This window comes from Chanos chanos, chromosome 14, assembly GCF_902362185.1.
Source record: "Chanos chanos chromosome 14, fChaCha1.1, whole genome shotgun sequence".
In the NCBI taxonomy this organism is placed as follows: Eukaryota; Metazoa; Chordata; class Actinopteri; order Gonorynchiformes; family Chanidae; genus Chanos; species Chanos chanos.
Genome location: NC_044508.1, coordinates 12,639,651 through 12,662,482, shown reverse-complemented (window position 1 = coordinate 12,662,482; position 22,832 = coordinate 12,639,651). Strand labels below are relative to the sequence as shown.

General features: G+C 42.1%; 1 protein-coding gene across 1 annotated transcript in view; it reads left to right on the top strand.

Moving 5' to 3' along the window:
* The window catches only part of tgfbr3 (transforming growth factor, beta receptor III), a 63,314-nt gene extending 40,885 nt beyond the window's left edge, over positions 1-22,429 (top strand). Inside the window, exons 4-15 of the mRNA XM_030791075.1 lie at positions 2,042-2,225; positions 4,142-4,304; positions 5,092-5,236; positions 7,545-7,734; positions 8,247-8,539; positions 9,655-9,810; positions 10,532-10,660; positions 11,439-11,624; positions 13,442-13,726; positions 15,028-15,178; positions 18,893-19,000; positions 22,311-22,429. Of these exons, the coding sequence (XP_030646935.1) occupies positions 2,042-2,225; positions 4,142-4,304; positions 5,092-5,236; positions 7,545-7,734; positions 8,247-8,539; positions 9,655-9,810; positions 10,532-10,660; positions 11,439-11,624; positions 13,442-13,726; positions 15,028-15,178; positions 18,893-19,000; positions 22,311-22,429 (2,109 nt within the window). The remainder of the gene's footprint in view (positions 1-2,041; positions 2,226-4,141; positions 4,305-5,091; positions 5,237-7,544; positions 7,735-8,246; positions 8,540-9,654; positions 9,811-10,531; positions 10,661-11,438; positions 11,625-13,441; positions 13,727-15,027; positions 15,179-18,892; positions 19,001-22,310) is intronic.
* Positions 22,430-22,832: the final 403 nt, after the last annotated feature.

The following is a 22,832-nucleotide window of genomic DNA, read 5'->3' as shown; positions in this document are numbered from 1 at the left end:
GTTAGAAACGCTAAAAATAAAAGCTCAAAGTCGACCTGAATTCTTCGACAGTGTCTGTGCCCCCCTCTTCTTAATTTATTGTTTTTGGCGAGGGTGGACAAGGAGGCGTCCAAGGGTCAAGCAGATGTTCCTCATGGCACTGAATCATCCTTTGAGACCCTATCAGACTTAACACAGAGGACCTGCCACCCAATCCTTGCTCGCTTTACCGAATCAAGTCCCTCCCTCTCGTCTTTCAATCATCTCGCGACTCCTTACGGAACTTGCACAGGCCCAAACCCAGTCAGGGCACATGGGTGTCTTTATGAAGCTTCATTAAAATGGCTGAATACTCCGTCAGCTCCTTGGTGAGATATAATGTTTTAATTGGACCTGGAGCAGACGGGACACCTTAGGGAGAGAGCGAGAGGAGAAAAACAAGCAGGGAAATATACTGAGGTGGGCTGTCTAGACCGCGCACGCCTGGCTGTGTTGAGTTTTTTTTTTTTTTTTTTTTTTTTTTTTAGCATATGTGAATATTTGTCTCTCAGAAATGGAGCATATGGGTTGAGCCCCATTAGAAGCCAAAGGGGTGGTCTCTAACCCCCAACGCTCAGCCCCGCAAAATCTACCCTCACTCAAAAACAAATCAGGACTTTATTGGAGTTGATGCACATATTTAAAGACCAGCCCCCCCCCCCACCCCACTCCCCCTCTTCTCCCTCTTCCTCTTTCTGGTTTTCAGTCTTTTTCAATGAGCATACCACAACTGGCTTTCTCTCTGTTTTTCCTCTTACTCAATTATATCCGATTCTGTTCTGGTAACTTATGAAAATGAATGCTAGAAAAGCGAACATCACATGTTTAAATGCATCTTAGCAGCAGTTTGGCATGCATTCAGCTCGACTTTTATGTCACCCACACACACACACACACACAACCAAAATTTGATATTGATGTTCAGGCTGACTGTATTCCCTATCATCTTCCTAAAATGTGGATATATTACTCTTGTGAATGTTTTCTGGGATGTCTTTCCTAACAGCACGCTTACCGAAAACGGTGACTCATACAAACCAGACGAACAGTGAGCAGACTGTGTTTACCGTATGCGCATGCACATATATTAGTCTGCAGCTCATATCTGCTATGTGGTTCATCCTCACGTTGTTGTCATATGTGTTAAAGTTCATATGTGACTGTGAGTTAAGGCTTCTAAGACATAGTCCAGTCTATTCTCAGCCATTTTGACTGAGTCCTGCTTTTTCCCGATGACGCAGGCTAACACATTATATAAACAGTGGAAACCAGACACCTTATTGTGTAAGAGAACCATGTGTGAAAATCTGGACAGCACATTTGGACAGGCATTGAAATAACTATCAAGATGGAGGTTGAGGGATGTGTTTTGGCAAGGCAAAAGTGGTTTAAGGTTTAATTTTGGAAAGGCCTGTTACGATATTCTTTTTCTTATCCCTCATTCCCTCTCTCATTCTTTCGTTTTGTCGTAAGTGTACAAACTTTCAGTTGGCTTGAATTTCTTGCCCTGTAAAAAGTAGATGTGCACAGTGATACCATTCTTAGTTTTATGGACATATCTTCATCAACAAAGAAATCATTGTTGCTGAAGCACTTGAAAACCATATTCCAATACTCATATAAAACTTCTCTGTCTGCTGGAAATCATTTCTGCTTTTGTAGTTAAAACCCAGCTACTAGTTTTCACAGTTTGAAGCTGTCATAAAATTATTGATATTTTCCTCTCTTCCATAACAGCCTTCACATCATAAATTTGAAATTTCGTACAGTCCGTTCTCAAGTTAAATTAAGTTAAGCAGCTACATATAATTTGAATTTGCTGGTTGCAAGTACCAAAGCAAGAGAGAAAGACTGGATATTAAATTTGACATTGGTTTAAGCAGTGAACTCATTGTCAATGAACCGTAGTTATTGCTTATAGACACAGGTGGAATTTCTATCGACAGAGAGCGAGAGAGAGAGTTAAAAGAATAAGTCTTTATGTTTGGGACTGAGAGGGTCTAACAGTCCTGCGTTTTTTCAGGTGTCTGAAGGATCTGAAGTGCATTTTCAGCCCAGAAACTTCTCTCTCACCTGTGAGGTTCAGGAGGACACTCTTCCTAATGGCAACGAACACCTGCTGAGCTGGGCCCAGAGAAGATACCGTGCAGTCACCTCTTTCAGTGAACTCAAGATGGCTCAGGACGTCTTCATCAAAGTGGGGGAGGGTAAGTGTTAACACACACACACACATACGTGCCCCCCCCCCCCAACCCCACACACACCCGCACGCCCACACACCCACACACACCCTCGTGGCAACAATCTTTCCTCAGGTCCCGGTCCCCTTTGCCGATGTCAACGGAGAATTTTTTTAATATATTTATATATGTATATTTTCAGGTCCCATGGAAACCTGTGTTTTCCTCCTCGCTAAACTCTGAACTCAGTAATTCACTCTGAGTGGTTGTCATTGACAGGCTGGGTAAAAGCTGGGCTCAGCAGGCATAAAGCATGTCCCAGAGAGGCCTGGGATGGTCTCTCTGATTGCCACTGGACAGCCTTCAAATCTATTTAAACAGAACCCAGTCTGGGCCTTTTGGGCTTTCTCAATGCTCGCTGCTCTAATTAGCTGTCTCTTGCCACTTTCGTCTTTGATGCTTTGTCCAAAGTCAGTTAAGTGCAGGAGAAATGATGACTGGGAAGCCTCAGCAGCCATGTGAGAGAGCTCACAGACTCAACCTTTGATTACTGGCTGCGGAATTGAGACTGACGCACTCCAGTATGAGAGAAGAGGAAGAATAGGACGGGGAGTGCAGAAGGAAAGGGAGAAAATAAACGAGTGAAAGAAAACTTGGGACGAAAAATGAATAAAAAGGCTAGCTTGTGGCCCCACGACATTAGCCACTGGGGTGAAATTGTGAAATTAAGTTTCAGATGAGTGATTTAAATAGAATAATCTTTACTCCTCTAATATGAAACACAGTGAATTGCCCAGCATGAAGCGGGTCTGGTTTGCAGTGCACTGGGCACTGATGAATTTAGCAAATGTGAATGGTTTCTATGTAGATAACAGCTCACGAGTGGAAACAAACCTCCACTGCAGAGTCGAAGCAGACTCTGGAACCCTGGAGACTGGTGAGTTTGGTCGAGAAATCGTTTGAAGTGAGCGAAGCGGTCCTGGACTTCTCCTCTGGAGGGAAGAATGATTGACTTTTTCATTCTTGTCAGCGAAGATCACGTTATGTTTCACTCGTTGCTGCCAAGTACGAAACCAGACGAGCATCATGCGTAACCTCATCGATTGTCAAAGCTCAGGTCTGACAGGCATACAAACAATGAACAGGTAAGGAACATCGGGAGCCTGTGCCGAAATGAAAAAAAAAAGCACATACATGAATTACTGTCATTATTTTACATACATTGTGGTCTGACTCGCTAACTGAAAACAGTAGAGAGTGAACGATTAGTCTTCAAGAACATTTGCCCCCCCCCCCCGTGTCACAGGGGTTTGTGGTTTTGGCAAAGGTTCAACATGCCATGTTTACCTCAACGAGAGAGCTCGCTTTTGCCTTATGCTGCTGCGGCGGAGTACCCACTGAGAATGGACAGATTTCCGTTTTCTTTTCTTTAATGACCAGCCACTTCTCTTCCTCCCCATACCTCAAAGTGCCAGGAAGCATTCAGAGAGGAAGATGCCAACTTGAAAAGTTCACGCTCAGGCGGCGGTGCTGCATCCAAAAATCGTCTTTGCCAAATAAGGAAACATCTGTCTTGTGTTTTCTCACACTAGAAAGAGGCTTCAGTTGTTCTGCTGAGGAACAATAATGGTCCATTTATCTTTTTTTTTTTTTTTTTTTTGTGCGAAAACGCAGCCCATTTATGTAAATATTGGGAGGAAGAATTAAACATTCAGATAAATTGCAGTGATTTTCCTTTTGATGTGTTTTCATAATTTGGATTTAGTTATTCAATTGCATTTGCAGAAACATAAAACTCCCTTTTGTCTAATGCATTCTGTATGTGTTTCATATGTTTAGATTTATCATAACACATAAGACAGAAATAACTGTTGTATTGCCAAACATTTGCATGTCTCAGCTCATTGTGTTCATACAGTAATTCTATGTCCAACCTCTTTTAGATCCAGTGTTTTCTGACACCTGCGTGATTGATAACAAGTTTCTGTCGCTGAACTACTTGGCCAGTTATGTGGAGCCTCAGTCCTCCACGGGCTGTGTATTGTCTGCCGTGGACCACGACCGTGAAGTCCACATCATTGAACTCCAGGCTCCCAACTCCAGCAGGTAAGCAGTCCACACAACCGAGACAAATGGTTACCCACCAGTGAGCTGGTAGGGATTCAAATCACTGTCTAATCCTCTGCGGTTTAACTTGGATCCTGCCACAAGGCACGGTCTACTTCAGCTTCCCCGTCAACTTCAGACACTTTAAATGAGAATTTTTTTTTAAATGAATATTTTTTATATTATGTTTTTTATTTTAAAATGGTGTTTTCCACTGAAATTTGGTTGGATTGTGTTAGCTGATATGGCGAGTGCACTGAATATGTGTGTATTTGTGTGTGTGTGTGTGTCTGTGTGTGTGTCTGTGTGTGTGAGTGAGTGAGTGTCTTGGTATTTTTGTCAGGTTACTTTAGTATTTCCTCCACCACCCAGTCTAGTTTATTTTGTGTCAGTAAGTAGGCTAGCATTGACTCTGTGACGTTTTTGGGGAGAATTCTCTCTTCCTCGGTTGCCAGGTATTGCTTCCCATTCTTCCCGCCTGTGATTGCCTGATATTGCCTAATAGTGACTCGGAAAAAACACACACACACACACGCACGCACACACACGCACACACACACGCACTCCAAAATATATGGGATAGAGGCGGCTGTAATGGATCTGAATATTGTCCTATGGGATTTGCAAAGCACATGTCCTGCTTTTTTCCGGGAAAAAGTCCAGTTTTTTAATCAGTTGGCCAGACAGAGAAAGCATGTTAAGACTGAGGAGGTTTTGGGCCTTCCAACATTCTTATAACTCTCTCTCTCTCTTTCTCTCTCTCTCTCTCTTTCTCTCTCTCTTGCAGTGCGTTCCAGGTGGATGTGATTGTGGACCTGAGGCCCCTTGAAGGGGATGCTCTCGTACGAGACATTGTGCTGCTGCTTAAATGCGAAAAGTCCGTCAACTGGGTCATCAAAGCACACAATATCCGCGGCAAACTGGATGTACTGGTAAGAGACTATATTCCCAGCACTTCAGGGGCCCTAGATAGATATTTCTTGCGGATCGACCCCTCTTTCTCGACTCTTGTACCACTGTTCTTGCATAGATATTTCTTGTAGACAGCAATTGAAAACAAGTCTGATGTTTAAATTTTTCCAACCATGGGATCTCTTTGTATCATCCAGAGGGGATATATTTTGATAGGCAGATATATAAACAGTCTCTTGGTCTAAAACCACAGCAAATGGGAGTGGACTTCCTAACTCATGCCAGCCCTGCCCTGGAAGTATAATACACTGAATTCAGTCCAAAAACAAATTCTAATCTCAATTCATTCCAGCATTTATGCAAAGACTAGAAAGTATCTAGCCAACCAGGCGACAATGAGGAGGTATTGCGCCATTGGTCCATTGCCCGTGGGGATGTGGTGCAGGGTTTGGGTCTGGATTAAGTCATAATGAGATGTCTAAGAACAGAGAGCTAGACTGTGACTAGTTTAAAAAGGCCACTGGGCCACAGGGACAGAAAAACTGTGAAATCTCTCACTGACAGATGCTTGAATCTCTCCTCAGATCCACTAATGGCAAAAGGAGGGGTTGTGGAAATAATTTCACTAGCTTGACACTGTGGAAAATTTTTATTGAGCCTTTGGATTGGCCTGTTTGCCATCCATCGTAACGTAATTAATTACCAGCTCTGTTGGCTTCCGTCTCACCCTTTCCTGGGTTTCAGATAACAGGGCTCAAGGGCTTTGGCTTTCGGTGCTGTATAAAAGCCATTGACTGACACAGTTCTGTGTGAAAGTAGAGAACTGACGGTACCTTTTTTTCTTGAGGCGGGAAACGTGTAACACCATACCGGCAAGTACTGCTTTCCGATTGGCCGAATGGCATTCGGCCCTCGCTCTTAGGCCCTCGCTTTTATGAATGGCTGCAACATTAGCCAGAAAGGGTAAGAGGTTCTGGACTCCAGTTAAACTTTGGTTTAGTGTTCCTAGTTCCCATGGCTGGGAACAGAGAGGTTACGGTGGACAGTCATGACGTTGCATTTCTGCCTCAGAGTGCCTGTTTGCACAGCTGCCCCGTTGCCACCGGCAATCAATCAGCTCAACGTTACCACGGTAACACATAGGTGAGGGGAAACACTAGACCCTGGACTCAGGGTTGCTGTTGTTGTCATACGGCACTCAAATGAATGATTGAGCATTTAGTGCAGTCAAAATAGAACTACTGTGCTGGCCATATCTAAATTTTTCCGCCTGAGACTATGTGTATGTCTGATGTGTGCTTGTGTGTGTGTGTGTGTGTGTGTACGTGCATGAGTATATTAGTATTTGACCCAGTGTGTCCTTCTGTGTGTGTGTGTGTGTGTGTGCGCGCGCGCTCGAATATGAATCAGCAACTGTGCTGGAGCAAGCAGGGGAATGTGAGCTATGTGTGTGTGATCTGATAGCCTCATAAAATCAAAGCCCTGCTACTGTCAGAAGACTGGTCCCAGCAGTGCTCCCAGAGCAGCATGGAACTGTGGGAAATCACTGTGGGAAGAGATTAACCCTCCTTCACATAACTGTCTGTAAGAACACCAGGAACTAATGAGGAATTCAAACGTAATTTGACACATTGCAGTACTGCAGTTGATCAAGTCTGTGCCTTCTCCCATGCAATAAAGTAAAGAAAAATGTAAAAGTTCTTCATTGGTTATGGGAGTTTAGTGGCTGACCTGCAAATTATCTGTGTCTGCCCTTGTCAAGATGGGTAAATTTGTGGTTGTGGCTGGCTTTGTAAAATGACTGCTTTATTGTCCCCACCCAGATGAACTTCAGCAAATGAAATTCAAGCTGAACCGTGCATGATTGGTTGATGGTGTTGATGTGCCATGTGTCTTAATACGTGCGGTTCCGGTAATGACGGGAGGATTAAATATGCTAGTTTTATGAGGGGTTAACCATATATTTTTATGTCATGAGTTTCTTCGCTCATTGTCATGTGGTGTTTTCAACGGCAGTGCAACACGTTTAACATGTTTCTCTTTATATATAGTCAGAAAGACATGGTAAATATTAAAAATCATTGTAAAGGCTAAACAACGTAAACCTTTGTAACAAAATATAATAGTCTACAGGAATATAAGGATGCATTGCATTGTAGAGGTTGTGTTGTGAACATGCATGCGGGGTTATACATTTTGTCAAGGAGCATAGAACGTAATGTCATCCCGACCAGAACTCTCATTTCAAAATGCTTCGGACTTCTCCTGTGTAAACAGATTTGTTAATGCCTCCAATTTCTCTCCTTCCCTTATTCTTTTCCTCCTCAGACGTCCGATAGCATTAGCATTAGCTCTAACACAGAAAGGCTAATGCAGGTGTCTAAGACGACCAAGAAGCAGTTGCCCACCGGGGCACAGGCACTGATCAAATGGGCCGAGGACAACGGCTATCATCCCGTCACCTCATACACTCACACTCCTGTGGCCAATCTCTTCAATTTACGCCTCCGCGAGCCAGGTAAGGACTGAAAGACTCGGAGTATGGAAAGTTTTTTTGGGAGTTTTACGCTCCTTAGTTGGCAGTAGAGATTATGTGAATTTTTCTTTTGTGTCCAGGTTAAATAAATATTGGTTGTCGCAAAGAATAAGGAACATTAGAGTCTAAGTAATCTGTAGGATACTTTTAGATTTCATAAAGGGATATACATGAATAAATAAATTCAGTACAAAGCTTTTTGGAAATGGGTTACTGTGGTTTCTTATTTAACTACAGATTCTTTCCTAGTTTATGTCTTTTTTTTGGAGATGAGCTATAATCAAATCACTTTAATTGTTTGTTTTTTTCCAATGGAACAACCATGTGCTCTAAGGATTACATATCCAGAAGACACTCTTGTGATAATTCAGCATAACTGCCTACATGATGTCCATGTAACAACTCCATCACACATAAGTGCCCACATAAGTTCACACAAGGACATTTTTTTTTACCATCACCTCCACTTGTCATTTCAGTACCTGTACCTCCAGATATGGTGGACCCTCTGGACAGCATGTTCCCTCCAGAGCTTTCCATCCTACGGAACATCAACCCACTGCCTGTGCCCAGTGCCCGGGGTGGCCCTCCTCATGCTACCCTGCCTTTCCCACTCCCTCCATCTGTGGAGCAGGGGCCTCCCTTCCTTCCTCTTCCACCTTCTTTAGGGGAAGCTGCTTGGTTAGGGGGAGAACCAGAAGAGATGCATAGTGCTTTGAGCGAGAGTCTGAATGTTCAGTGTGAGGAGGACAGGATGGTGGTCAGCATCAAGAAAGAAGACCTGGAGGTGAGACACTTGCACTGGGCACAGGGAGCATGACCGTTGTTAAAAATGATCCATTAGCAGTAATATTATCCATTAATAAGTGATGAAGAAGATGGTCTGTGTGCTTTGTGGAATTTAACCACTGCCACAACTTGTGAGCTACAGCTTGACCTGATTTCAGTGCAACTGTAAAATTCTACAACTTCATCTGTGACAGCACTTTATTGTCCTTCAGTCTTTTCTGCTAGAATGAAAATGGGTCCACTATGTTTGGCCCGCAGTTCCAGCCAGACCCTGACTAGTTATGTGCCAAGGAGACAGAATACATTTCCAGGCTCTGTAGCTCTTGCGTCAAAAAGACTTTTAGGGGCTGTTTTCTCAGACCCAGATTAAATCTTGGACTACAACCTTGACTTTACTATGCTTTCAGTAGACAATCTCTTCTCAAACTACTGTCTTAGTCCAGGACTAGACTAAATCTTGCTCAGGAAAAAAAATCATTGTATACTGCGTGCTTTTGTGCTCTACTTTGACTGTTTATGAAACAGTTGTAGAATACTAGTGAAGTTCTGGTTCAAACATGACCTAAATTACTTGTCTTTGAACCTTGACTGATAATGCACACATTTACAGAATGAGAACATGTGTTCAGTAATAGTGTTTTTATGCCAACATATTTCTTTCAACAGTCCAGATTGTGTGAATGTTCTCAGACTGTGTGTGTTCCTCTGTATGATGTAAGCCATATAAAAAAAAAAACACACATACACACACACACGCACAGTATGTAATCTACCCAACCACTTCAGAGCCTGGTAAAACTCTGGCTTTGCTATGAAAATGCTTTTGGTTAGAGTTGGACCCTCTTGCAAGTTTTATTTGTTGATGGGAACATACAATATTTGCCATTGTATTTCACATTCACGGTTTGTGGAATTTATTCAAAGTGTAAAATTCATTGATTTGAATTGAGGCAGATGTCCATGTTAGCAATAGAAACCAAGGTTAATTTACTGTCCCTGTATAGAAGTGAGATTTATTTGACAATTTACCCATTGGTATTTGACATATGAACCTGGCTTGAAAACTTTTAGAGTGTCAGAGTACATCTCAGTCTTGCTTGTCTCACATTTCAGGAGAATGGGTTTGGAAAAGTCAACATCACACTTCAAGACCCAAAATGCAAAGCAAGCTCTAATTCTACTCACTACACACTCGAGACCTCGCTGGCAGGTTGCCAGACCACCAGATTCCCCTCACACCCAAATCCGATGGTCATGTATATCAACTCAGTGAGTATCTGTTAAACTATTTGGATTTCTTGGACAAAGCAACTGTCTCAGTCTCTTCTAGTGGGTGTGTCAGCTACACTCCTCCTCAGTCAGTGGAGGTCACTGATGATCAGGTGCCTTTAGAGATAGCATTAACAGAATTAACTGAACAGTGTCCTATACCACTCTACACCACTGCTTGATGTTGCTTTACAATTCATAGTATACATTGATTGGTTTCACTTGTGTTTTGCTTCACTCACCTCAGTTTATGTGGCTGTAGAAAAGAGATTTATCATGATAATTGCACATTTCAAAGAAGGGAAAGACAGACAAAAATGCAGAAGGTCAGGGGATGTGAGAAAGCCAGTGACAGATGTCAACATTTGACCTTGTTGGACCTTTCACTCCCCTCCTTTGAACATGTAAAGTTGCCCAAGTCACAGTCCTATCTGTTATACTCCAAAATGGTTTTTATTTTTTGTGATGTAGCAATGAAAAGTAAGTTACCGTGGGAACTTAGCTGTTGAAACGTCTTGACATTCCCATGGTGTTTCCAGTTCAATTCATTTCTTCATCTCTTGGCAAACATCTCACACTTTCATTTATGCTGGGTTACACAGTTACTCCAGGCATCTGGATGAAATTCAGTGTTTCTCATCGTCGTAATTATCAGAAATGGAAATTAGTTTATGTTGCAGAGCAGCATGGTGTTAAGGGTCCTGTGTCTTGTTACTGACAGATTACGATCAGCCAATCAGAGCCTAGGGATGGGAGTGGCTGGCCAACAGATTATGAAGATTTAGAGTCTGGAGATGTGGGATTCCCTGCTGACACTCCCCTTTATCCAATACACCGCACCACCATCTTGGTAAATATTTTCTTTTCCATAATGGGTTAATTATCCTATATTCAGTTATTCTGTGAATATTGCTTCTTGATAAAGTTATTGTATACATCAAGAAATCGTTTAGAGTAATTCATGTAAAGTCATGCACTTTTGCAAGCATGAACTTTTGAAAAATATGTTTATATATAGATTTATACATTGATGTCTGATGTGTGTTCGGCGAATTGCATTTCCCAGACTACATATCCCAGACTCCCTCAGTGCTCATAAAGTCATTGCATGATTTTGAGACAGACAGACAGGGAAGCTCTCGCTGTCTCTGTATGATGTCTTTCTCTTGAACTTATGTTGAACTGGTCCTCTGGAAAAATGCCAGTCTTCTCTGTCCAACTTCAAAGCCCACTCCTCTCCTCTGTCTCTTACTGTGTGTCTGTTTATTGCTGCTACTTGTTCTTTCTCAGTGTCTCTCTGTCCTTCATTCTCTTTTACTGCTCTTTCCACGTCTGTTCACGTCCGCCGCTGTCTGCCTCTTTCTTTCTCTCTGTATTTCTCCTTCATTCTTCCTTCATCTTTTTCTATATCAGCCCCTTACTTTTTGCTGTCCTTCAATGTCCATCAATTTGCTGCCTTTACTCCTGTTGAATTCTCTCTCTTTCTCTGTCTCTCCCTCCTGCTAAGATGAAACAGTTGACACTCTGTATCACAGGCTGTGGGTTATAGTGTAGCATTGGGGAGATGACTGCTGATATCAGAACTATCACAAGTGTTTTCATTGGCTCTTCTCTCTCTTTCTCCATAGTTCAACTGCACGTATGAAAAGACCCCAGAAACCCAGGGCAGGATTCCCATGAGCGCACCCAGACCTCCGAAGGAACCGCTCAACAATGTGACGTTCAGCATGGAACTCTTTAACACCAACCTCTTCCGCTATCCGACACCCCAGGCCTTCCTCACCATCTCTGAAAACAAACCCATCTTTGTGGAGGTACTGCAAAGTTGAACCACATCACCAAGAAACTTTAAAGTGAAGGATAAGAGAGTTAATAGACAAGAAAATTAAAATGAAGGATAGGACGGTGAAAACATAAAAAGAATCCATCAAGGAAAACCAAAAGAATGTTCAGCAGAAGCTGTTTCTCTTGCTGATGGGGATGCTTCCTTTAGAATCTTAGACTGTCTTGTCCTTCAGTTGTTATGTTCCTAACCGCATTTTGGATTGTTTCATGCTGCTGTTGCCGTGGAAGTTGTTTATGTATGAACCGTAACACCACATAATAATCACCACAGCCGATTTTCTGATTGTTTGGGAGAGATTTCGCCTGACGTTTCGTCTTGTATTTGTGTGTTTGTGTAAGCCTCACTCTGTATCTCTTGCACATCAGCTTTGTTAAAATAACAGGGAAAACAGCATTGCACGTACATTTAGTCAAGTCTTAAGCATTGTCAGGTGTCTTCAATAACTCAGGAGGACATCTGGATACAGGATATAGAGGTTAATACCCCCAATCTCGCACATCTCTCTCTTTTCTTTGTCTATTGTTTTTACCGTGATGATAACACCGAATCCTCAGTTATGCTCCCAATCTCCCAGAGTATTAGAATCGCTCTGATTGGCAGCTTTCATGACTGACAGAAGTCGTGGCCAAAGAAAACATCTGAATGCAGGTGGGGCGGTAAAGTCTTTCAACGGCCTGTCCTTTCTCCCCCTGGGTCTTTTGAAGTGGTGATTTACGAGTGATTCAGAAGAGAATCTCCTTTGGCGGCGTGGACACAGAGCCAACCAGTCACAATGAGCTCAGTGTGGAGTGGTCCAAGGATTTGCCGTTTCCTCCCTAAATTTTCAAACCTCGCACTCCGCTAAGAATTCTGTCACGTGTCGAACCAGCGCCCCTCACGCTCTGTACAGTGACCTTTATGCTGTTCTGGTGTCATATATCATGTTTTTATGTGTCATAAGAAATGTTTTTCACGTGTTGTAATTTGTACATGTTGCCGGGACAGGGGCCCGGTTGGCTGAGTTTAAGTAGCGGACAGGAACTAGTAGAGGAAATGGAATGTGATGGTTCTGTGGCTAGTGTAGCATATGCATGTGTACTCATGGCTCTGAGACAGACTGACGTAACTTTGGAAAGTAAATGCTACTGTCAGAAATCAGACGGAAAAAAAAATTCAATCAGGAATGATAAGTCATGAAAATGCTTGCAGTGCTGATTGCGGGAAGATCCTCTTAAGTCGCCAAAAGCAAAAAAAAAAAAAAAAGGAAAAAATCCCTTTAAAAAATTTGTGGTTCTTGGAAGTGGCAGGCATACTGTCCATGTTTCCTTAGACCAGTTTGCCCTGTTAAAACAAATGGTCATATTTGCTGGTCTGAACAAATGCCTTAGAGAGAGAGGGAGAGAGTGTGTGTGCGTGTGTGTGTGAGAGAGAGAGAGAGAAAGAGATCTTAACGAAAACACATGTAGACTTACACAAGAGCAGTTTGCCAATTTGACTGCCCAAAAATCGTCTAGAAATGATTTAACATCTCCCTTCGTCAAAAAGTGGATCCATCATAAAACCACTTGTGTGTGCTTTACAAATGAGTCAGCCTTTCTTCAGAGGGGTTTATCACGTTTGGAAAACAACATCATGTTCTTTCTGTCAAGGAGCTTCAAATGATTTTTTCCTTTCTTTCTTCACTGTTTTCTTCTTTCCTTTCTCTCTCGCTCTCTCTCTCTCTCTCTCTCTCTCTCTCTCTCTTTCTCTCTCTCTCTCTCTCTCTCTCTCTCGCTTTCTCTTTCCTTTTAACATTATTTACTACAGATATCTGCAACTAAAGCCGATCCTGAGTTGGGTTTCATGATCCAATCGTGTTTCATCTCACCAAACTCCAACCCTCTGACGCCATCTGAATACACCATCATTGAGAATGTGTGCCCCACGGATGACTCTGTCACATACTATCCCCAGAGAGTGGACTTTCCCGTACCTCATGCCCAAATGGACCGAAAGCGCTTCAGCTTCACCTTCCGGTCCAAATTTAACGTGTCGCTGCTCTTCCTGCACTGTGAGATGTCACTGTGTTCTCAGAGACCGCACCTACCTGAGGTACTCTTTCTGTTCTTCTTTCCTCTCCTCTAATGTTTGTCCCTCCATCATAACGCATTCACAATACAGTCAGTGGCTTGTTTTAGAGCAAACTCGAATCGTGATTAGGAATGTTGTAAAGCAAATAGTAGGGCTTTATTTAAAGGCAGCGCGTATAATGCATTTTAAGGATGTTAAAAGTCATTATGAGATATACTATGGGTATGGGCCATTTATAGGGCCATAATGGTTATCAGTATGAGAATGTTAAATCAAACTCACTGAAGGTGTTTGAAGTATAGTGTGTAGTTTGTTCAGTATAAGACATTGTAAGAAACTTGCTCACGATTACAACCATAAATGATGCATATCATCTGAGACCTTTAAGGGAAGAGTAACTACAGAGAGGAAATACTATTAACGTGAGTTATTTAAATGTAGCCTGAAAGTTACTGTCAAGTAAGTCATTGCTCACTTACAGTGTATATTTGACCTTAGTCATCCACTGGATTTAGCTCGTACTTATACAGATAACGAAAACACCTGCTGTCAGCTTTTTATGGACCATCTGTTTGACAAAAGCTTTTGGCCCATGGGCTTTGCTTTTCAATCAGCTGGCTTTGTTACTGCCTCACAAGTACCATCTGCCAGTACCAATTTATTCTAAATCTCAGTAAGAAGAGTCCTTCTTCGGTCTTTCCTAAGCAACCATCAGTTGAAGTAAACAAACTTTCAACCCCTAGCGTCCCCTCTCTCTCTCTCGTTCTCGTTCTCACTCCCTCCTTCCCTCAATCTCCCCTCACTCGTTTTTTCTCTCCATTATCAGAATGCTATGTTCTGGGAACATGGCTGAGCCCGTCTTTCATAATATGGGCATGCAGTTGAATCAGGCCGACAGAGTTCTCTGTTTTCACTATGGTTCTAATCTGGAAAGAAAATAAAGGAATGACATCTTTAATTACACAAACTTTTTCACTTAAAAAAATAAAAATAAATTATATATATATATATATATAATATGTATGTACATGTGGTTTTAGATCAAAGAGAATACTTTTTTAAATACTAGGGATGAAAAGATCTGGCTCATAATACTGGTTTTAATTAATTCCAGTAAAAGAAAAAGAGGCCTAAACAATCAACAGTCTGCCAAACCAATATACCCACACTTGTATGGTCCTTTTTTTCTTTTAGCTTTATTTTTCTCTGTACATTTTTTTCTTTGCTTTTGTCATAAGATGAAAGATTTTGACATTTGTTTACTGTAGGGATTTTTTTTAATGTAGAACCATCCGTTAACACATCTTTTCCTCTCTGGACAGTGTATGTTGCCGGACAAGGCTTGTACAGATATCGGGGTTGACACAATCCTAATTATGATGATGAACACGTATACTGCCACTAAGCCACTGGTGGTCGTCTCAGATGGAGACACAGCAGGTTATTCTCCAGGTGACACTCCAACACAACCAGGTAAGTAAGGCTCACCTGGACTTGGTCTAACATCTGGAGATATAAACCTGATGTAATTCTTGGGCAGATGGTACCAGTCTAGTCTGATGGAGTAGCCTAACTGCATCTTATAAATCTTGACCTCTTGGACAGACAGATCTGTTTTAAATCTTTGAAATCTATCATAACTCTGTAAAAGTTGGATCCAGTCTGTTTACTTAAAGGTAAAAATGAAGTCCTCATGCTCTAATAATATATGTGTGTGTGTGTGTGTGTGTGTGTGTGTGTTTGTGAAATGTGCCTCAGGGGGTATGGGGGAGACAGACCACACAGTTCCTGCCACCCCATCAAATGTGGCTGTCTCCCCCATCTGGAGTCTGTTAGCGTGTGGTGATGCTGTTTGTATGTATACATACACAGCATATGCGTGTGAGTGTGAATGTGCATACATTTCTATCCGATTTTCTGTTTCTGTTTGCGTGTGCTTATGGTGTGTGTGTGTGTGTGTAGTCATTAGACAAGTAATGCTGAAGCCCCCTCCCTGTTCCATGTCAGTGGCCCAGTCTGTCTTTCAGCACTGGAAAAAAAAAGAACAGTTTTCGTGCGTTGGTCTGGAGTTGGTTTCACTTAGCTTTCCTCTGAGGCCTCCTCTTCCTGGTATGGAGAAAGAGAGAGAGAGTGTGAAAGAGAAAAAAATGATGCCTCACAAGGCAAGGAAGGAGTTCAGAGACTGATACATTGTGTACTGTTTTCAATCGATGAATGTCACTCTCTCTCTCTTAGCAGTCTGTGTATTAAGACTGGAGGAGAGAGAGCCAATGAGCTAGTTAGGAGGTGACTGAACATCACATTTAACAAATAATGATCTAATCTGGGATGATGATATCATGAAAGCTCATTCGCTGTTCGACCCTGTCTCCCCTCAGCGCAATTATACTTGCTAACGGCTGTGGTCATTGTGATTCAAACTTTTATTGACTCACAGCCTTAATGGAAATCATACGACATTAATCACAAGCATTACAGAACAGCCATGACCAAATGGAGCATGATGACTTGAAACTGATAAATCAATAGAAATTTGATTATATCCCATTGGGAATCAGTTGTTTTGCTGAGACTTAGGTTTTATTTGATGGCACATCCTATCTCTTGAAATAAAGTAAATAGATAACTTACATACAGGGATTTTTAGTCAATTAAAGTGAATTCAGATATGAATTGATTCTGAAGTGAATCTGAAATGGAATCTGATATGAAATTGGATTGAAGTTTATTCTTTATTAATAAGAGTGTGTTTCTGTTTGATAGCAATAAAGCGGGCTTATTTTCCCTTGTGAAGATTAGGTAAACACAGATATGCCATAAACTTTATGAAAAAAGTCTCTGAGCCATGCTTTGAACACAAAAGCATCTCTTATACTAAGATGGCAAAGAAAACAAGCAGCCTTTCAAAGAGTCTCAGACCCTGCTCTGGACAGGATCCCAAAATGCTTGGCTTGATCTACAAATCAAAGAAGGCCGTTTTGTGGGCAGCCTGGGTGCTTGGGAAAAAAAAACTAACAACCTCAAAGCTTCACCATCGAACTGAAATTTATTACCTCACAACATACAAAAAAATCCCACTCCGTTTACAACACTGAGCACTCAAATTGTATCGCCCATTTTTTTCAGTGTTGAAGCATATATGCTGATGTATGGAACGGTGATTGGGCCTTGGATGCTTGCCAAATCCCTTTAGGGGCACCGCTGTTGTACCTTTTGACATTCTGGGGTGTAACACAACTGTGTTACAAAACATGGAAAACCACTAGCTTCGGAAGTGTTCCGACCTGTCAAAAAGAGAGTATTTTATCAGTGTTAGGTCAGGAGGCGGAGCCAGAGATTAAACAGAGATTCTTTGAGTTGTTTTCTTGCTCAATTTGAGAAGAAAGGTTCGAGGGTGAAAGGAAACAATGTGTCACTGAGTGGAAAGGGGCTAACACACTTGGGCTAAGAGGCAGTGTTGACTCAGCCGGAGGACTGGAGGTCATTCTACAGCTGGCCAGAACACAGAGATGAGAACATCGCTTTGTCTTTGGGTTTCCCTCCTTGATCCCAGTAGAGCAAATCTGGCCACTAAGAAGTTCTTGAGTGAGTGGAGCTAAAGCATGTTGACACAGGGAGAGGTAGTATAGCGGAATCAAGCATGAATGCCTGTTCTCCTCGTCTCAGTGGGAACCTTTGGGTGGAGCAGAGAAGAACCATACAGCCACCATTGTGCCAAACACAGGCGTAGAACCACACAAGCGGTGCTCAAGGGTGGAGCTGATTAACATACACCCTTGCACGCATACATCCCCCCACCCCACACACACACACACACACACACACACACACACATATCATGTCATCATTACCCAGAAAGCTCTGTATGGTCTTTGTGTGTGATCATGAGCAATGTCAGTGCTTAGGCGTAATGCTGGAGTTATCAACTCTTGACCTTCTCTCTCCATCACAGAATGTGTGAGTTTGGCCCAGGCCTTGAGGTAGAAAGTAACAGTACAGTCTGTAGTGGACCCCCCCCCCCGGCTTGCCCATTTCTGACTAGGGAAGCTGAAATGCTGATGGGGGGCTTTTGAAGGTTGGCTTGGATTTTCCATATTATGAGCCAAGGGGGGCTGATAATGGGTTAGGGTTGAAGGTGGGCGTCTCGGTTGAGGTGATTTGGAGGGGAGGGCAGATATATTGAGGTCGGAATGCTTCACTTCAGTGATTTTCTGTCATCGTCCGTGGTAAGGAATGAAAATCTGAAGGTGCTCTCTCGTTCTCTCAGAATAGCCATCATTGTAGGCCTTTCTTGGAAGCCGACCAAACTCACTCTAAGGCTCGCAGCCACACAAGCTCTTTTGTGTAGTGGGATCTTTAGATAATTGAGGCTTGTTTTGGGGGTTTTTGAAAGTCGTCTATGTTATAACCGTACTTGAGTGAGATGTCAAGGCCTTTGGTGATATGTCATTGAGGTTGCCTTTGAGCCTTCTGGTTCTGTTATCATCAAATGGTTCTGGTGACCATGCAGACATCTGTACCAAAATAATATAATTTGCGATTGTATTTGAACACATTTTAATGCTTTGCCTAACACATTAACACATACTTTACATAGAGTCATCTTTCTTCTTGTTTGGTTGAGAGACCTCTCAGTAGATCAAAGGACGAATCAAGAGAGGCATCTTACTTAAGTAACCTTGTCTGAAGGGGCATGTCTGAAGCCAGTTAGAGGGGGGAGACTCTTAGTTAGATTATGTGTGTTTTGGGCCTCAAAATTGGGAGAAAATTAAAAAATTAAGAATTGTACAACTGTTCCCTAATGGTTAACTTTGTTTTCTTTTACAGTGTCTCCGACACGTGCTCCACAACCTCCAATGAATCCACCAGGTGATAGTAAGTACACAGAATGCCCTTTTTTCCCCTCCATCGACTCCCATATTTTAGTTAGCTGAAATGATCTGTCACTTAATTATGTAACAGTTTGTTAAAACTAAGATATTGTTCCTTTGGTCAACAACAACAACAAAAGGTTTTGGAGATCAGCATGGGAATTTGTGTTCAGTTTTGCTTGCTTTTGTTTGTTTTCTGTCTTGATTATGTTTCCTTATATTTCCCTATATTTCAAATTTACTTATATATATATTTTTGTGTGTGTCTACATATAAATGCTCATTCTTCATTATGTATTTATATATTTATTTGCAGCCATTATGTATGTCTTGGATACACCAACAGTGGTGGGAATCGCTTTTGCGGCTTTTGTGATTGGAGCTCTGTTGACTGGGGCACTGTGGTTCATCTACTCTCATACAGGTAGGAGTCACCTTTATCTTTGCTTATACAAGTCATTGGTCACCTCACCTGTCATTTATAATCCACATACCACATCAAATAGAAACACTTCAGATATCAAAGCTGTCCTGGGGCCGTTTTCTTTCCTATTTTTTTGTGCGTCACATTTTTGCAACAGTCTACCCCTGCTGTGCTATTGGCAGAGAAAATACTAAAACACTGTCTCTAAATTTTTTTTGTATTTATTTGAATTAGAACAATCAAAACAAAGTCTTACAAGACGGCTAAATTACCCAAGATAACTTGAATGGTGAACTGATTTGAACTGTTGACTTAATTCTCAGTTGTTTTATTATATACACATCATGTTGCCAGAGAAACAAAAAAAAAATTTGAAAAATAAAAAAACCTTCTCTGATCGTCGGAAAAATGTGGTTCTGACAGCAGCTAGTTGAAACAATAACGTATTGAGCACTGCTCTGGAAATATATCCTGTTCGTCAGTACAAATGAGGTCTCTCCTTCCTCCTTCCTGTCTTTGAGGCGTTTGGGGGGGGGGGGGGGGGGGGGGGGGGGCTACAGGGTGGTCTTGAGTATTCTGGGCACAATGGTCAGTGCTAGGGATCTGGAATTCCCCCCCTTTTCCCACTGCGGGAGCTCACAGGAAACCCAATACACAATCTGTCCATCGGATGCCAAGACTGTCCCACTCCGAGCTACGCTGACCCCCCCGCCCCCACTAACCCTTCCCACCCCGACCCAGCTCAGCTCTCCTTCAACTCCAGCTCTGATGACCCTTCAAGAACCTTGGGAGGAAGCGCACGCTCTCTCAAGCGCGTTCCACGATCCGGTCAGGGTAACACTCTAGCCCCAGTGCCATTGACCCCATAAGAGAGACATTTTTTTTTGTCAGCCTCAGACCATTTGGAATTCGATCAGAGGATAATACCCAGACAGGGTGATCAGGGCAAGTCACTGTACAGTGTAGCGGAGAAACAACACGACGGAGAGAAACTGCTTGATTGATTTGTGGAGTTCTGTTCCTTCCGCTCCTCTTTCAAACAAATAGATTCATTAAGAAGAAGAGGAAGCAAATTTGAATGTATACTTGTCCTTTACATCCAGTTGAAACCAGGCCGAGTGTTTTGCGAGAGTAAGCTTATCTACTTTCACTTGTTTGTACTGGCACGTTTTTGAGCAGGTCTTTTTCCTCTAGTTTTTATTAATTTCCTCATAATTCAAGAAATGAAATATAAGCCTTTGGATTGGACAACCTCCCAAAGATATCAGAAGTCTAAATGGTAAGTTTTTGTTCTTAGAGGAAACAGGTGTATAGAGAGAAAAGGATACTAATGCAGAGATTTGAAGTGCTTCACGAGTTTCACGATTAAACAATTTTGCCCATCTGTTTCTTGTCAAGAGTGGTCGTGTTTTCAGGTCAAACCGGGGCAAAATTTTTTTAAGAATGACACAGGAGAATATCGTGTTGTTTCACTGAAATAGTCCAACATGGGACCATACTGTTAATACAGGGTATTTATATTTTTTTAAAAAAACAACCAAAAATACTGTCTCTAAGTAAGATATGAGAAGCTTCAAAATAAAACTCTCCAATTCCCTGGAGGAAAAAGTAAATGCCATCTAAAGATACAAGTAAAAATGGAAATAGAAGGCCTTCTCTTTCTTTTTTTCTGATTCTCTCTCTCTCTCTCTCTGTCCCTCTTTAAACCCTTGGTAGATGTAACCAGCCATTTTACTGCACCCCAGTGTTCAATCTGAACTATCAATTTAATCCACCTCTCAAGGAGTGAAGTGTTATTGAGATTGACCATCACAGCATATGTGAAGATTTCTATTTTCATTGTCGTTTCACGGGGAGTATGAGGAATAACTACATTCGAGCTGCAGTATATCCATGTTGGAGAGCACATATCCATGCGTTGCATTGCGATATGCGTTGGAGAGACACAAGACCTCTATTTTAGGGCAAGATACGCTCGGAATGTGGAGGATGCCTCTACAGAAGAGCCTTGATGATCCTGTCACCCTCTCCGCGATAGATTACACTGATAGGTTAAGGAGGTTGCCCTGGAGACGGCCAGGGGGAGTTGTTTCCCCAGCAGCACTGGGGTCATTGAGCCAGCTATAAACACGCTATTTAGCCATATGGACCATATCTCAGAAAGAGGAGTACTGACGCCTCGGAACAAGGGCCTGTAATTAGTCTGAATCACTTGAAAATTATTCACGCAGAGAATCTCCATAGAACTGTAGTGCTTAAGAAAGGTTTTGAAACTGAAAACTGAGATTCTTGAGAAAGAAGGGAGAGTGACCGATAGTTGTTCAGTTTGAGAAGAGTGAAAAATCAGCACTGTTGGTTGAAAGCAGAGATTTGTGACAGAGAAAGAGAGTTTGTGTGGAGGGTGTAAGATAAAGTCAGATGATGGGTGAATTTGAGATGAGATTGTTTACAGAAGCAGGGAGGCAGAAAGCAGGTCAGAAGAAGAATACAGACTGCTTTTAGCTGGAGTCTTTTGGCAGCAGTGCTCTGGCAAACAGAATCCGGGGGCCTTAAACAGGGAATTTGACTGAGCGTGGGTCCACCAAGGGCAAGAAAAGAAAAACATAAACAAACACACGCACACACACACACACACAGTCATTTTGTCCACACATACGCAAAACATACATACACAGACACACACTCAAACAGAGGAATGCATCGCGATTGCACACTAGGTATGTGTGCAGACATTAGCATTACCTTGTGTTGGGACAACTATGGGTAAATTAGGGAGAGGACAGCGTTTACAGTCATGCCACACACACCCTGTCCCAAGTATGAAAAACAAGCTGCAAAAAAAAAACAACAACAAAAAAAACCCCAGCCATGTCGGACAATCTCTCCAAACAAATGGAACTGGGTTTTTTTTTTTCCCTTTAATGTTCTGCTTCTGCCAGGGAGCTGTAGGATCCAAATAGTGGAATGTTCATTTAAACATAAAATAATAAATACAAAAGCCAAGCTGAGGCTTGCATTCCATGCTTTTGACTCCGGCATGTGCTTATGCTCTTTCGAATCATTCATACATAGTGTTGAGGATGTATAAGACTGAATTCTTTTTTTTCTTTTTTTTTTTTGGTCAAACCGTACAAACCATCTTTTTTGTGCACATTCTATCATTTTCTTTCTCTGTGTATTTCTGTGTCATCTTGTCTTGCTGTCATATTTCTTTTTTTTTTCTTCATTCCTTTTTTCCGCGAATTTCTCTTTCTCTCATTCTTTTTACTGCTCACTCACCATCTGTCTTTCTTGATCCTTCTTTTCCCAGGTGACCCTGCCAGGCAGCAGCAGGTACCGAGGTCTCAGCCGGCGTCAGAAAACAGCAGCGCAGCTCACAGTATAGGTAGCACCCAGAGTACCCCATGCTCCAGCAGTAGCGCAGCGTAGCCCTTTCTCTTCTCCACTTCCAGAGTCCTGGAACCAGAACTGGGTCCCGTCAAGACCCAGTACCCACTTCTGTCCACCCCTCCAGTTGACACTTGTTTCCTTGGACCCACGGAACTATTCTGGGCTGCTTTGTAAAATTCAGAAGGACACGTAAATGAAAGAAACTGTTTTGTAGCATACCGTAGCATGTTGAAAATAATAATAATGATAATAATAGTGAGAGTTACAAAACTGGCTGAATTGATTTAATGCCATTTTGAGTGTGGCCAAGAATATATAGTTGTTCTAGAGCACTGGAACTGGTTTAGCAAAAGCAAACAACACTGCAGCTCCAGACCTAGCATTCAGCTAGCGCTAAAAGTAGAAACAAAATGTATGTGAAATACCAGCCATTTTTTGTTTC